Source organism: Sus scrofa, chromosome 1 (assembly GCF_054392235.1).
Source record: "Sus scrofa isolate SSC_HxYL_T2T_F1_AM1 chromosome 1, Sscrofa_HxYL_maternal_Yorkshire_Landrace_v2.0, whole genome shotgun sequence".
Classification (NCBI taxonomy): domain Eukaryota; kingdom Metazoa; phylum Chordata; class Mammalia; order Artiodactyla; family Suidae; genus Sus; species Sus scrofa.
In genome coordinates, this window is record NC_139383.1 from 90,803,786 (window position 1) to 90,818,132 (window position 14,347).

The following is a 14,347-nucleotide window of genomic DNA, read 5'->3' on the forward strand; positions in this document are numbered from 1 at the left end:
GTCCAATCAAAGCTGCAGCTGCTGGCCTACACCAGAGCCACAGCAATGCAGAATGTGAGCCATGTCTGCAACCTACACCACAGCTCATGGCAACACCGGATCCTTAGCCCACTGGGCAAGGCCAGGGATCGAACCTGCATCCTCATGGTTCCTAGTCGGATTTGTTAACCACTGAGCCACCACAGGAACTCCTTAAAATTTTTTTAAGTGTACAATACAATATTGTTAACTATCGTTCAATTTCTGCTGATACCCTTTCTCACCTGTTTTTCTTATTTCTGTTAAAGGTACTATTATTTGCAATTTTTCTTAGTGATTTTTATTTTTTTCCTTCACAGCTGGTTTACATATCATTTGCAATTATTCAGATTCAAAGCATTGAAGTAGATATTTTTTTTCTCTCTCTCTCTTCCTTCCAGTGAGTGAGCAGTCACAAAGTTCATGTTATCTTTTGCAAATTCTTCACAATGTATCCCATCCTCCCCAGCCCTTATGCCTGGCCTGTAGAAAGTTGAGTGCAGGTTGTTTGCAAGGAAGACTCTTTGCAGACTGTCCCAACTGAGCCATATAAATTTACTAAGTCCTGCATCTCACCCTCAGCTACACCAACTGGGAAAAGAATGGGCTGTGTATTGCTGTTAGATCTACTTTACAGATGAGAATGGTTTAAGGTGCGGTAGAAAAGAGAAAGAATTTAATAGACTTAGAAAAAGAGAAATAATCACAGGTAAGAGGGCCTGAAAAAATGTGGTTTTGTGGAAGCCAAGTTCCAAGGTTCACAAGTTCCCTGGATCACAGGATTGTCTATGGATCAGAAGCCCTCTCCTTTTCTCTGGCTGAAACATCAGTGTCCCAGGTTTTACCATCAAAGACAGGATAATGACATAAAAGTAGTTAGAGATTAAACATGAAAAGTATTATAACTGGGAGTTCCCATCATGGCTCAGTGGTAATGAGCCTGACTAGTATTCATGAGGACTCAGGTTTGATCCCTGTGTTACTGTGGCTGGGTTGTAGGCCAGTAGCTGTAGCTCCAATTGGATCCCTAGCCTTGGAACTTCCATACACTGCAGGTACGGCCCTAAAAAGTTAGAAAAAAACAAAACAAAACAAAACAAAAAAAAACAGCATTAACAGACTTTCCATATGGTGGGAACAGCATACTCTCCAGATCCATGTGTTTTTGTGTCTTACTATACCCATGTATTGTGTCTATATGTCATTCTCTTTACTTCTTTTGCCTCAATTTTCAGAACAACCTGTAAGGGGGCTATTAATATCCCTTGCTTCTTCCTATGCAAACTAGAAAACTGAGGGTTATTAAGCAGTTCAGTGACTGGCCAGAGGTTACAGTTAGAAAACAGCAGGACTAAAATTCAGATTTGTCTATATCTGACCCCAAAGCCTAGGTTTTAGCCACTCCAACCCTCTGCTTTTAATAGCACAGAGGCATAATATTCTTCAACAAATATTTTTAGAAGTTTTAACACTTTAAGTTTTAAAGTCAAAGGCAGTTTTTGTGGGGTTTTTTTAGTGAATTTACCTCTGACTATCTAGTTAAGATCAAGGAATTTGAAAATATCCCTTAAAATCTCTCTTACTCTATAGTTCTGGGACATTTCAATTGCTTTGATTTCAAGTAAAAAGATAATCAATAAAATGCCATTTTACACATGTAATAAGCACAATTAGTAAAACTACTACAGTATTGCTCATGCCAGGCTGTAGGATTTGAAAATATTTTTCTTTTATTTTAGGAATAAAGTCATAATGGGTTGGAAGTTATGGATTTTAATTAATGGATGCTTAGACACAAGGGTGTATTTTATAAAAATAAATTTATTGAAAAATCTTAATGACATCAGCAGAGCCATTTCTACAGTAATTATCTGACACTGGATTTGATTATAAATAGTTTCTCTGTATATATCCATTTCTTGCACAATGCAGTATGAAAATATTAACTTCTATTTACTTGACTCATCTAGTCATAAATTGGAAATAAATCATTCAGAATAAAGTTCAAAATATATTGAAAGAAAAAATTTACTTACAACAAATAGATAAGTGATTATAACTTGCTTTTCTTACAAGCATAAATTACTAAGGGCATTCTTACATTACATATGGTAAATGTAATTATAATATTAACTTTGTTTGATAGATAATTAAAAAGAGCTAGTAAAAAGTGGTACAAGTTTGGAGTTCCCATTGTGGCTCAGTAGGTTATGAACCTGACTAGTATCCCTGACCTGGGAACCTTCGTATGCCAGGGGTACAGCCATAAAATTTTAAGAAAAATCTTTGCGATGGCAAAACCCAAGTTTGCTGAAGGGTTATATTATTGAAGTATGATATGTAGGCAGAAAGGCATTGATATCATCAGTGTTCAACTTACTGAAATTTCATGAGCTGAACAATTCTGTGTAACAGGCATGCAAATTATGAAACAGAAACTGGTACCTAAAAAAACCTCTCCAAAAAAAAAAAAAAAAAAAGAGGAGTTCCTGTTGTGGCACAGTGGGTGAAGAATCCAACTGGTATCCACGAGGATTCAGGTATGATCCCTGGCCTCAATCATGGGGTTAAGGATCCAGCATTGCCCCAAGCTGAGGTGTAGGTCACAGACTCAGCTCAGAACCCACCATTGCTGTGGCTATGGTGTAAGCCTGCAGCTGCAGCTCCAATTCCACCCCTAGCCTGAAAACTTCCATATGCCACAGGTGATGCCCTAAAAAGAAAAAATAAAAGGCCCTCTTCAGGCCCCCTTCTAGTTGCTACCCTTCACTATCAGTAATCAGCATCTTGATTTCTGATTAGTTTCATTAATGGCTATTTACTAAACCTTTATATTTTAGTAATTGATAAGGGATTTCTTGTAAAAGCATATTATTTTTAGTTAATATTTAAGACAAATTTATTTCTGATTAATCTCAATATTTATAAGAAATATTACTTATATATTACATAATATATAAAGTATAACATATAATTATTAAAATAATAACACAGACTATTTTAATATATTTTATTTTCTAGGTTGAAAAAACTCCTTGAACAAGAAAAGGCTTACCAAGCCCGCAAAGAAAAGGAAAACGCTAAGCGGCTCAACAAACTGAGAGATGAGCTTGTGAAACTCAAGTCCTTTGCACTCATGCTGGTGGATGAAAGGCAAATGCATATTGAGCAACTTGGCCTACAAAGCCAGAAAGTACAGGACCTGACTCAGAAGCTGAGGGAAGAAGAAGAAAAGCTCAAAGCCATTACTTCCAAATCCAAAGAAGACAGACAGAAATTGCTCAAGTTGGAAGTTGATTTTGAACACAAGGCTTCAAGGTTTTCCCAGGAGCATGAAGAGATGAACGCAAAGTTGGTCAATCAGGAATCTCACAACAGGCAACTCAGACTCAAGGTGGTGGGTCTGACCCAGAGAATCGAGGAGCTGGAAGAGACCAACAGAAATCTGCAGAAGGCGGAGGAAGAGCTTCAGGAACTCAGAGATAAAATCGCCAAAGGGGAATGTGGCAACTCCACCCTCATGGCGGAAGTGGAAAATCTACGGAAGCGTGTCCTTGAGATGGAGGGTAAGGATGAGGAGATTACGAAAACTGAATCCCAGTGCAGGGAACTGAGAAAGAAGCTGCAGGAGGAAGAACACCACAGCCGTGAGCTCAAACTTGAGGTTGAGAAGTTACAGAAGAGAATGTCTGAACTGGAGAAACTGGAAGAAGCCTTTAGCAAGAGTAAATCTGAGTGTACCCAGCTGCATTTAAATCTGGAGAAAGAAAAGAACTTAACCAAGGACCTGCTCAATGAACTGGAGGTGGTCAAGAGTCGGGTTAAAGAGCTAGAATGTTCAGAAAGTAGACTGGAAAAGGCTGAATTAAGCCTAAAAGATGATCTCACCAAGCTGAAGTCATTTACTGTCATGCTGGTGGATGAAAGGAAAAATATGATGGAAAAAATAAAGCAAGAAGAAAGAAAAGTGGATGGACTCAATAAAAATTTTAAGGTGGAACAAGGAAAGGTTATGGATGTAACTGAAAAACTCATTGAAGAAAGTAAGAAGCTTTTAAAACTGAAATCTGAAATGGAGGAAAAGGTATACAATTTGACAAAAGAGAGAGATGAGTTACTTGGGAAACTGAAAAGTGAAGAAGAAAAATCCTCTGAATTGAGCTGCAGTGTTGACTTATTAAAGAAAAGACTTGATGGGATAGAGGAAGTGGAAAGAGAAATAACAAGAGGTCGGTCTCGAAAAGGCCCTGAACTCACCTGCCCAGAAGATAACAAAATTAAGGAACTAACCCTCGAAATTGAGAGACTGAAGAAGCGTCTCCAGCAACTGGAGGTGGTTGAAGGAGATTTGATGAAGACAGAGGATGAGTACGATCAGCTGGAGCAGAAATTTAGAACCGAGCAGGACAAGGCAAATTTCCTGTCTCAACAACTGGAGGAGATAAAACACCAAATGGCCAAGAACAAAGCCATAGAGAAAGGTGAGGCTGTGAGCCAGGAAGCTGAGCTGAGACACAGATTTCGGCTGGAAGAAGCCAAGAGCCGGGACTTAAAAGCCGAAGTGCAAGCTCTTAAAGAGAAGATCCATGAATTAATGAACAAGGAAGATCAGCTTTCTCAGCTCCAGGTGGATTATTCCGTCCTTCAACAAAGGTTTATGGAAGAAGAAAATAAGAACAAAAACATGGGGCAGGAGGTCCTGCATCTGACCAAGGAGCTGGAGCTTTCCAAGCGTTACAGCCGTGCCCTTAGACCCAGTGTGAACGGCAGGAGGATGGTGGACATTCCCGTGACATCCACGGGCGTCCAGACAGATGCTGTCAGCAGCGAGGCTGCAGAGGAGGAGACACCAGCCGTGTTTATTCGGAAATCCTTCCAAGAGGAAAATCACATCATGAGTAACCTTCGACAGGTGGGACTAAAGAAACCCATGGAACGTTCCTCGGTTCTCGACAGGTATCCGCCAGCGGCCAACGAGCTCACCATGCGGAAGTCTTGGATTCCGTGGATGAGAAAAAGAGAAAATGGACCCCCAATGACTCCAGAGAAAGGACCGCGAACAAACCCCAGTCCAGGGCACCCGGGAGAGCTGGTTCTTTCACCCAAGCAGGGCCAGCCCTTGCACATCCGAGTGACCCCAGACCACGAGAACAGCACCGCAACCTTGGAGATAACAAGCCCCACAGCGGAAGAATTTTTTTCTAGTACCACCGTCATTCCTACCTTAGGGAATCAGAAACCGAGGATAACCATTATTCCATCACCCAATGTCATGTCTCAAAAACAAAAAAGTGGAGATGCTACTCTCGGCACAGAGCGAGACACGTCCCCTGTCACAATTACTACGTTTTCCAGAGAGAAAGCCCCGGAAAGTGGAAGAGGGGCGTTTGCAGACAGGCCCACATCCCCCATCCAAATCATGACGGTGTCCACAGCCGCTGCCCCAGCTGAGATCATCCCTCCAGAACCCCAGGAAATGCCCATGGGAAGGACTGTCCTCAAAGTCACCCCAGAGAAGCAGACTGTTCCAGCTCCAGTCCGGAAGTACAACTCCAATGCCAACATCATAACCACGGAAGACAATAAAATTCATATTCATTTGGGTTCTCAGTTTAAGCGCTCCCCTGGGACGTCAGCTGAAGGAGCAAGTCCAGTGATTACTGTCCGACCTGTCAGCGTGACAGCTGAAAAGGAGGTGGCCACTGGCACGGTCCTTCGCTCTCCCAGGAACCATCTGTCCTCACGCCCGGGTGCCAGCAAAGTGACCAGCACCATCACCATCACACCAGTCACAACCTCGTCTGCCCGAGGAACCCAGTCAGTGGTGAGTAGAGGAGGGTCCAGAGTTCAGGCCGGGTGGAGCAGGGGAGAAAAACCCAGCGTCCAAACCCAGCGAAACACCTGCATATGCCAGAGCCCCCTCCAAGATGTTTCCTAGGGGACCATCTACACCAAGAAATGAGAATAGGAGTTCCCGTCGTGGCTCAGTGGTTAACGAATCCAACTAGGAACCATGAGGTTGTGGGTTCGATCCCTGGCCTTGCTCAGTGGGTTAAGGATCCGGGGTTGCCGTGAGCTGGTGTGTAGGTCGAAGATGCGGCTGGGATTCCACGTTGCTGTGGCTCTGGCGTAGGCCAGTGGCTACCAGCTCCGATTAGACCCCTAGCCTGGGAACCTCCGTATGCCGTGGGAGTGGCCCAAGAAATGGCAAAAAAGAAATGAGAATAAAAAGGGGCCTGATATTTTATTCATTGGAGCTCATTTTAAGGGATAGGAGTTCCCACTGTGCCACAGTGGGTTAAGAATCTTTGACTGCACCAGCTTGTATTGATCCCTGGCCCCGGGGGTTAAAGAATTGGGTTAAAGGATCAGTGGTTGCCCACAATTGCCACTTAGGGCAGTTGCAGCTGCCGCTGGATTCAGTCCCTGGCCAGGGAACTTCCATGTACCATGGGTGCAGCCAAGTTCAGCCACAAAATAAAGAGTGAAGTTTTTTAAGGGATAATTTCTTTTTTTCATGTAAATTATGGAGATTCCAAAAATCCTTGCAAGGATGGCCTCTTTGCAATTTTGCCTATGGTAATAAGGTTTAAAATATGATTTTTATGTTTAAAGTGCTTTTAAAAATGGAGACCGGTGAAAAATGGTCAATATGCAGAAAAAAAAATTGTTTCTGGGTTGTATTTCTATAACCTAAAATCTTCAATACACATTTGTGTATGACTGTAGTCATATTTTAGTTCAAAGTAAGGTTAAGATTATTATATCAAAACCTTTTTTAAAAGTAAAAAAAGTGAGTTTATATGTATACACAGTATATTTTATTCATAGTATTATGTAGAGAGCAGATGCGTGATAAATATTTATTTAATACCATCTGGAAGGCTAAATGAAGGATTATGAAAAAGTATGTCCAAACTATAAAATCCAGAACTTAAAAATAAATCCTATTTTTCAGAATATCCCTATTGATTGTCTTCATTTATTGGGGACAATTGGTAAATGAAATTATAGAAAACCATCTTCTATTTAGATAATAAACTAATTAGACTAGAAATTATGATTCCTAGTCTCTAAACAAATTCTACAGCATATGTTGAAAATTCTTAAGAAAGATAGGGAACTTATTATTTAGGTATAGAAACTGTGGCTTATTCCCCCACATCTTCACTATAATTTACTTCAGTTCTCTGTGAACAAGTGTAGACCCAAGACAGGCTTTCAAAGTGTGAGTTACTAACTGCTTTGCCAGTAAAAGTTTTGGTTATTGGCTCTACACAAGCCAAATAGCATTCAGAACTGCTCACCATTCTCAACTCAATACTGCTTTTTAGGCAACACAGAGCATAGCCTGGACTTTCATAAAAGATGATGGAAGTGTAATTGTTGTTTAGAACAGATTTTGTGCTGAAACATCTTACTCGCATTTTAAGGGTCAGATCAAGATAGGCTTACCTTCTGCAGCAACATTTTGGACTACTTAGTAAAGCCCATGGAGTACCCTGGTAACCTAGTGGTTAAGGATTCATCGTTGGAGTTCCCATCATGGCTCACTGGTTAACGAATCTGACTAGGAACCGTGAGGTTTCAGATTCGATCCCTGGCCTTGCTGAGTGAGTTAAGGATCCAGCGTTGCCATGAGCTGTGGTGTAGGTCGCAGACACAGCTTGGATCCCGAGTTGCTGTGGCTGTGGTGTAGGCCAGCACCTGTAGCTTCGATTGGACCCCTAGCCTGGGAACCTCCATATGCTGTGGTGTGACCCTAAAAAGACAAAAAGACAAAAAAAAAAAAAAAAAAAAAAGGATTCATTGTTGTCACTGCTGTGGCTTGGGTTTGATCCCTGGCCCAGGAACTTCTGCATGGTGCAGCCAGGGCCAAATAAAATAAATAAAAATAAAAATAAAATGTTAGGTTAAATTAAATTAAAGTAAAATAAATCCTATAGGATTCCAAAACAAATGCCTAAGATTTCTAAGGCCTATATGATGGCCCACATACTTCAGGTATGTCAGATCCCATAAAATCAAGGATAACAAAAAGTTTGGGATATCTCTTTTAGAAATTGAATAGTGTGACTAGTTCATATGTGCATTTATTCAACATTTATTGGATATTAGCCACACATTAGGCTTGGCGCTAGGTGCTGTAGATGTTCTTGGCTTAGCAAGAGAAGCAGGACTGGTATCTACCTAGTGGTTCCAGTGTACAGAGCGATCTGTACAAAGAAACCACCAGAGAAGGCTTCGCTTGGGGCAGATAAAGAGAGATTTTCAAGAGAGAGAAGGGAAGGAGTAGTAAAAGGAACAGGGTGTGTCCAGGTGTGACAGTGTGGAGGAGCTGGCATGTTGGGGACCCATGAACAGTCCCTTTGTGCAATAGCAATTGGGCCTGGAGACAAAATATAGGTGCAGAATAGGAGAGGCCACTGGGGTCAGATACTAAAGATGTACCTGCATTTAGAGAGTTTCCTTGTGGCTCAGTGGGTTAAGGGACGGGTGTTGCTGTCACTGCAGTGGCTTGGGTCATTGCTAATCCCTGGCCCGGGAAATTCCATATGCTGCGGGCACAGCCAGAAAGAAAAAAGAAAGTGACATTTAATCTTAGAGAGCAGACAAAGGGAGCCATCAAAAGGGCAATGCTTTTAAAAATGACATTATCTGAGTTCCTGTTGTGGCTCAGCAGGTTAAGAACCCAACTAGTATCCATGCAGATGGAGGTTTGATCCCTGGCTTCACTCAGGGGGTTAAATATCTGGCATTGCTGCAAGCTGTGGCAAAGGTCACAGATGCAGCTCGGATCCTGCATTGCTGTGGCTGTGGTGTAGGCCAGCAGCTGCAGCTCCAATTCAACTTCTAGCCTGGGAACTTCCATATGCTGTGGTTCGACCCCAAAAAGACAAAAAAAGAAAGAAACAAGCAAAAAAATCCCAGCATTATTTAGGTTTTAGATGTCTCTAAAGCAGTTTAAAGGACAAATTGGAGGAGACAGAGACTGAAGACAAAGATGCTGCTGCAGTTCTCTAGGCTGGAGATGGCATAGGCTTAAACCATGGTAGTACTAAAGTGGCCAGAGATAGATTGAATATATTGAAGACAGAACGGAAGATTTCATGACAAATCGAGTATAGAGGGTGGCTCTAAGATTACTGGCTTAACTGTAGGGATGGATAAAGTGAGAAATCCAGGGGGACATCTGTTTCAGGGAGAAGGTAAGTAATGTTTGGGGCAGGTTATATTTGAGATGCCTGTCTGAGGGGCCCTGGAAATGTCTAACACATAGTTGGAAAACGGAATCTGTATTTAGTGGGAGCACTGAAGTTTCAAGGTCCTGCAACACATGGGTGATAACAGGTGTGATTCTCGGGGTGAATGGGAAAAGTGAAGAGGGCTGAGGACTGAACATCACCAAGGCAGGCAGGCTAGAACCAGGAGTCAGGACGAGAGTGAAGAGGAATCATCAGAGACAGGAGGAGAGTGGGTGAGGCCCAGGTAAGGAAATCACCACAAGAGCGTTTTGGGAGCATTTTGAGGAGGGCATGGTCAGCAGTGACGATAAAAAATGAGAAGTGTTGGCTTCATTAGGAGGCGAAGGGAGAGCTGCTTAATCTCAAGAAAAGAGGTGACTTGGGGAGCAGTGGGAGGAAAAGTGCCTGAGTTCCTACCCGCTGGCCTGTGTTTTCTCTGAAATAGGAGGAAGGCTGCCTCCAGTAAGGGTGGAGGAGGAGTAGGTCCAGGGCTTGGGAAGGTCGAGAAGGGAAGGAGGTTTGTCCGAGATGTTTCTCTCTCTCTCTCTCTCTCTTTTTTTTTTTTTTTTTTTTCTTTTTAGGGCTGCATCCTCAGCATATGGAAGTTCCCAGACTAGGGATGAAATTGGAGCTACAGCTGACGGCCTACACCACAGCCACAGCAATGCGGAGACACTGCAACCTACACCACAGCTCACAGAGACACTGGATCCTTAACCCACTGATCGAGGCCAGGGATCGAACCCACAATCTCATGGCTCCTAGTCAGATTCGTTTCTACTGTGCCATGACAGGAACTCCTGACCAAGATGTTTCTGGAGAGCAAAAGGTGGATGGGACATCTACTCCAACTTTCTCCCAATAACCTTGCCTGGGGAGGGGTCATCTGAATGTGGTCCAAGAGTCGGAGTCCTGCTTAGGTTCAGATGGATGGCATCTCCAAGGGGAACTCACCAACACTGGCCTTGTGTTTCTTTTTTTCTCTCTCTTACAGTCTGGACCAGACGGGTCATCCCAGCGACCTACCCCTACCCGCATTCCTATGTCAAAAGGTATGAAAGCAGGAAAGCCAGTAGTGGCAGCCCCAGGAGCAGGAAATCTGACCAAATTCGAGCCTCGAGCTGAGACTCAGTCTATGAAAATAGAGCTGAAGAAGTCTGCGGCCGGCAGCGCCACCTCTCCTGGAGGGGGAAGGGCTGAGGGCAGTGGCTGAGGGGGTATGTTGTGCAGGGGGCTTCCGCTGCTGTGAGAGCGAACCTCCGTCCATTCATGCCAACCCTTTACATGTACTAATTTAAGGTTTTTTTTTAAAGACTTGTTCATAAAATAATCAACTAACAGCCATGTATCTTTCCTATTTTGTGAATTTGTTTTGATGCTGGAGAACAGAACTAATGAGCCAAACTACTGTATGCGCTGTGCTTTGTGGGGGATGCTGGGTCTAAGGCAGGGCCTGACTTCTCGACCCAGTGTTGATTCTAGAAAATGGACCCATCAGTTAAACCAGTAAGAGATGGGTCCTGGATCACATCTTCTCCCAAGCCAGCTCCCATATTTCCTAATTGAAAATCAAATTTCATAGGCCTGGTTCCACAGTAATTGATTTTTCAAGAACCCTCTTATGAAATAGGAAATAGTTTTAACAATTGGCCTCTATCAAATTCCAAATCTGCTTCATGTGCTAAAAAACAAAAAGCAAAAAACATCTAGTTATCACAGGGCCTGGACCTCTTAAGTTTTGCAAAAACAAAAGCCTCTGAGATGATTTCAGGAAACAATTAAATGTGAAATAAAATGAAAATGAAATGTGGAATCCTAAAAACAGAGTTTTACTTATTTGTGTGTGTCTGTGTGTATTGTAAAGATTTTGGAATTTTAGAGCCATTAGCATCAGACTCAGACTCTAGTCAAGTGTGCAACTGATTTAAATTGTAGAGCAGTTTGAATAGAGCTGCCAAAGGGAAGCTTTATATCTCAACATAGGTTGTAATGGATAGAAAATAGCAGAAAGGAGATTTTGATGCGTCGTTGCCAAGAAATAAAATGACATCATGCATAGCTTAATTGGTCTGAAACATTTTCACAGTTAAGTGTGGATTTTTACTTGCAAGTATAGAAACAGTTCATGGTTGTGTGTGTGTGCAGGTGTGAGGGTGTGTGGCGTGGTATGGAGAAATATATTATTATTATTTATGCTTGTATCATTGTCATTAATTTTAAGCATGTTTTCATAAGCATGAAGAGTGTGTGAATGCAAAATGCCAAGTGTCTGTGAGAAGATTAACCATGTTAAAGGGGACATGGTGCTTTGCAGTCAAATAACCACAAATGAGCTCAAGGCTAAAAGCTTAGCATCTGAGGTCTCATGTAGGTAGCACCTTTGTTGAAATCGTTAAGCCAATGGGGTGAACTTTACAACAACAATAAGTACTAAGTTACAGGTTGTAACTTTCCACTTCTCTTTATTTTTTATTTTTTTTGTCCTTTTAGGGTCTCACTCACAGCATATGGAGGTTCCCAGACTAGGGGTCCAATCAGAGCTGTAGCTGCTGGCCTATACCACAGCCACGGCAACTCAGGATCCAAGCTACATCTGCGACCTACACCACAGCTCATAGCAACGCCAGATCCTTAACCCACTGAGCAAGGCCAGGGATTGAACCCTCATCCTCATGGATACTAGACGGGTTTGTTAACCACTGAGCCACAACAGGAACTCCTATTTTCCACTTCCCAATTGTGAGGGTTTCAAAATCATTTGGAAATCTCTGCTCTTGATGACTGGGGAAGGGTAGATGTCATATCTTATATGAGCAGTTTTTGGCCCAGGAACCATCATGCTTCGTGGTAAAAAGGCTGTCCCCTGCTTTCTTTCCACACTGGACTTCCTGTCTCTTGCAGAACTTGGGCTTAATTTGTATAGGATGGAGGTAGATGCCTCACAAGATAGTCATAGTCACCGAATCAGATCACCATTGCCTATAGCTCCATTCTCAGAAAATGTATTTAAAAATGTTGAGCAACCATGATAGATATGCATGCCCTGACAATGGAATTTCAAGGTAGGAGAGGAAAGTTGAGAAAAAAAGACTATGCAATATGATTTTGAACACGTTTAAACAAGAGAGCTTGCCATTTCAAATACTGACTTTTTTTTTTTTTGTTAGTTTGTTTTGAGAGGGAATTTCCCCTATTTTGTAAAGTGGACATCATTCCTTTCAGAAACCAGGACACTCAACTGGTTTTGAAATGCTCCCCTCTCTCCTCGCCCCACCCCTGGCATTTAAGCTCTTTCATTTTACTATACCATAACATGCTGTATTTGAGCAAACCAAAGTGTCAAGAGAATGAAACATTGCTTTCTTTATGATTCTACCTGCCGTTCTTTGGTGACTTTTATCCTAATCAACTGTCTCTGCTGCTGTTTTTGCTTTTTCACTGGCTCCCACCATGCTCGCAACAGTTCTGCCCAGAAGCTCCTACCATCATCAGGCGGAGAGCGCTGCAAAGGGCTTAACATGCATGTACAGGATGTTTATAATCTGGATCTTGGAATTCAGCCACCTGCAAAGTACAACCGCTAAGAGAACTTGGCAGCACAACACATTTGCTTTTCAGTAATGATAAAGAATAACCACCAGGGCAGTTTTTCTTTGTAATTTTAGGACCAACTCTACATGTATTGGATAGCTTTATTCTGAACTGCATCTTAGAGATGAAATCCACTGGGGATAGGAAGTGGAGGGGCTTCAAGGCACTCCAACTCCAGTTTCCATCTGTGAATATATTTTTAAGATGCAATTTAATGTGCTTTTAGGAGTGGATGGGATTAAAAGATTAGAGTCTTCTTGCTGTCCTGGAACATTGTATTATATATCGAACTAAGAAATAACGGACTTCTCTAGGATTGCTGTGGACAGCGGCTCTCCAGTCCCATCCTTGGGAGGGAGGAGTGCATCTCCACAGATCTTAGTGTGCTAAGGGACAGCTAGGGGACCTCACACAGCTCCAGAGACTGCCTGGGTCATTCCCTCCTGGAAATCGTGTTCTTGTGTTGGCTGTTCCCACACACTCTGATGGTGGCCACATAGCGCGAGTGGTGCCAGAATCAGTCCAAGACAGGATATGGCCCAAAGGGTATTTATCATTTCTTAGAAATAACTTTCCTGTCTAGGTCACCTGCTTAGACACAGTCATTCAGTTTCTTCTGGCATTTTTATTATATTTTCAGCAAGGACAGGTTAATAGGTGGGAGTTGGGCTCTCTGGGGATTTTAGAGTATTCATTAAGGGTTGGGTGTTACCAGAGCTCTTACTTAAATGGTTTTTTTTTTTTTTTTTTTTTTTGGCTTTGTGTTAGGAGGTGTGTGTGCATGTGTTTCTGAACCTGTGGCACATGGAAGTTTCCAGGCTGGGGATCAAATTTGAGCTGAAGCTGTGACCTACACCACAGCTGTGGCAATGCCAGATCCTTAACCCACCATGCCACAGTGGGAGCTCCACTTGAATGTCTCTAAGAAAGAAGTAAAGAAATACCTTTGATGGAGTTCCTATTGTGGTGCAGCAGAAATGAATCTGACTGGGAACCATGGGGTTGCGGGTTCAATCCCTGGCCTCACTCAGTGGGTTAAGGATCCAGTGTTGCCATGAGCTGTGGTGTAGGCTGGCAGCTGTAGCTCCGATTAGACTCTTAGCCCAGGAACCTCCATATGCCTTGGATGTGGCCCTAAAAAGCAAAAAAAAAAAAAAAAAAAAAAGGAAGAAATTCCTTTGAAGTGCAGTGTGGGAGCAGTATGCTTTCAGGGAAATGAAAACCTGTCCAAGATTGTTAAGATGTACAAAGATTTGAATTCCTCATTTCTTCAGAAATTTTGAATACTGGGGAGATAGTGAGACTTGCCTGATCCCAATATGCCCAGGGATATTAGAGAAGAAGGGGACATTTATGTGGGAGGTAGGAGGATGGAGATAGAGGAAGAGGTAACACAGTGAGCACAGAGAGCATTTCCCCGTAAATAGGAATGTATTATTCGAAAACTTCCCCAACCCAGACAATGTTCAGTGTTTGCCATACCTTTCCTCCAG

The 14,347-nt window shown here is 42.5% G+C and overlaps 1 protein-coding gene across 4 annotated transcripts in view; it reads left to right on the plus strand.

Annotated features, from left to right (window-relative positions):
* FILIP1 (filamin A interacting protein 1) overlaps window positions 1-14,347 on the plus strand; it is a 211,727-nt gene that overhangs the window by 181,197 nt on the left and 16,183 nt on the right. For 2 of the 4 annotated variants that reach the window (XM_021092321.2, XM_084964549.1), the window contains exons 5-6: window positions 3,040-5,842; window positions 10,258-11,085. In XM_021092321.2, the coding sequence (XP_020947980.1) occupies window positions 3,040-5,842; window positions 10,258-10,476 (3,022 nt within the window). In that variant the 3' untranslated portion in view covers window positions 10,477-11,085. Of the gene's footprint in view, window positions 1-3,039; window positions 5,843-10,257; window positions 11,086-14,347 lie in introns of those variants that run through there. The other 2 variants (XM_021092343.2, XM_021092328.2) reach the window with 2 other exon arrangements.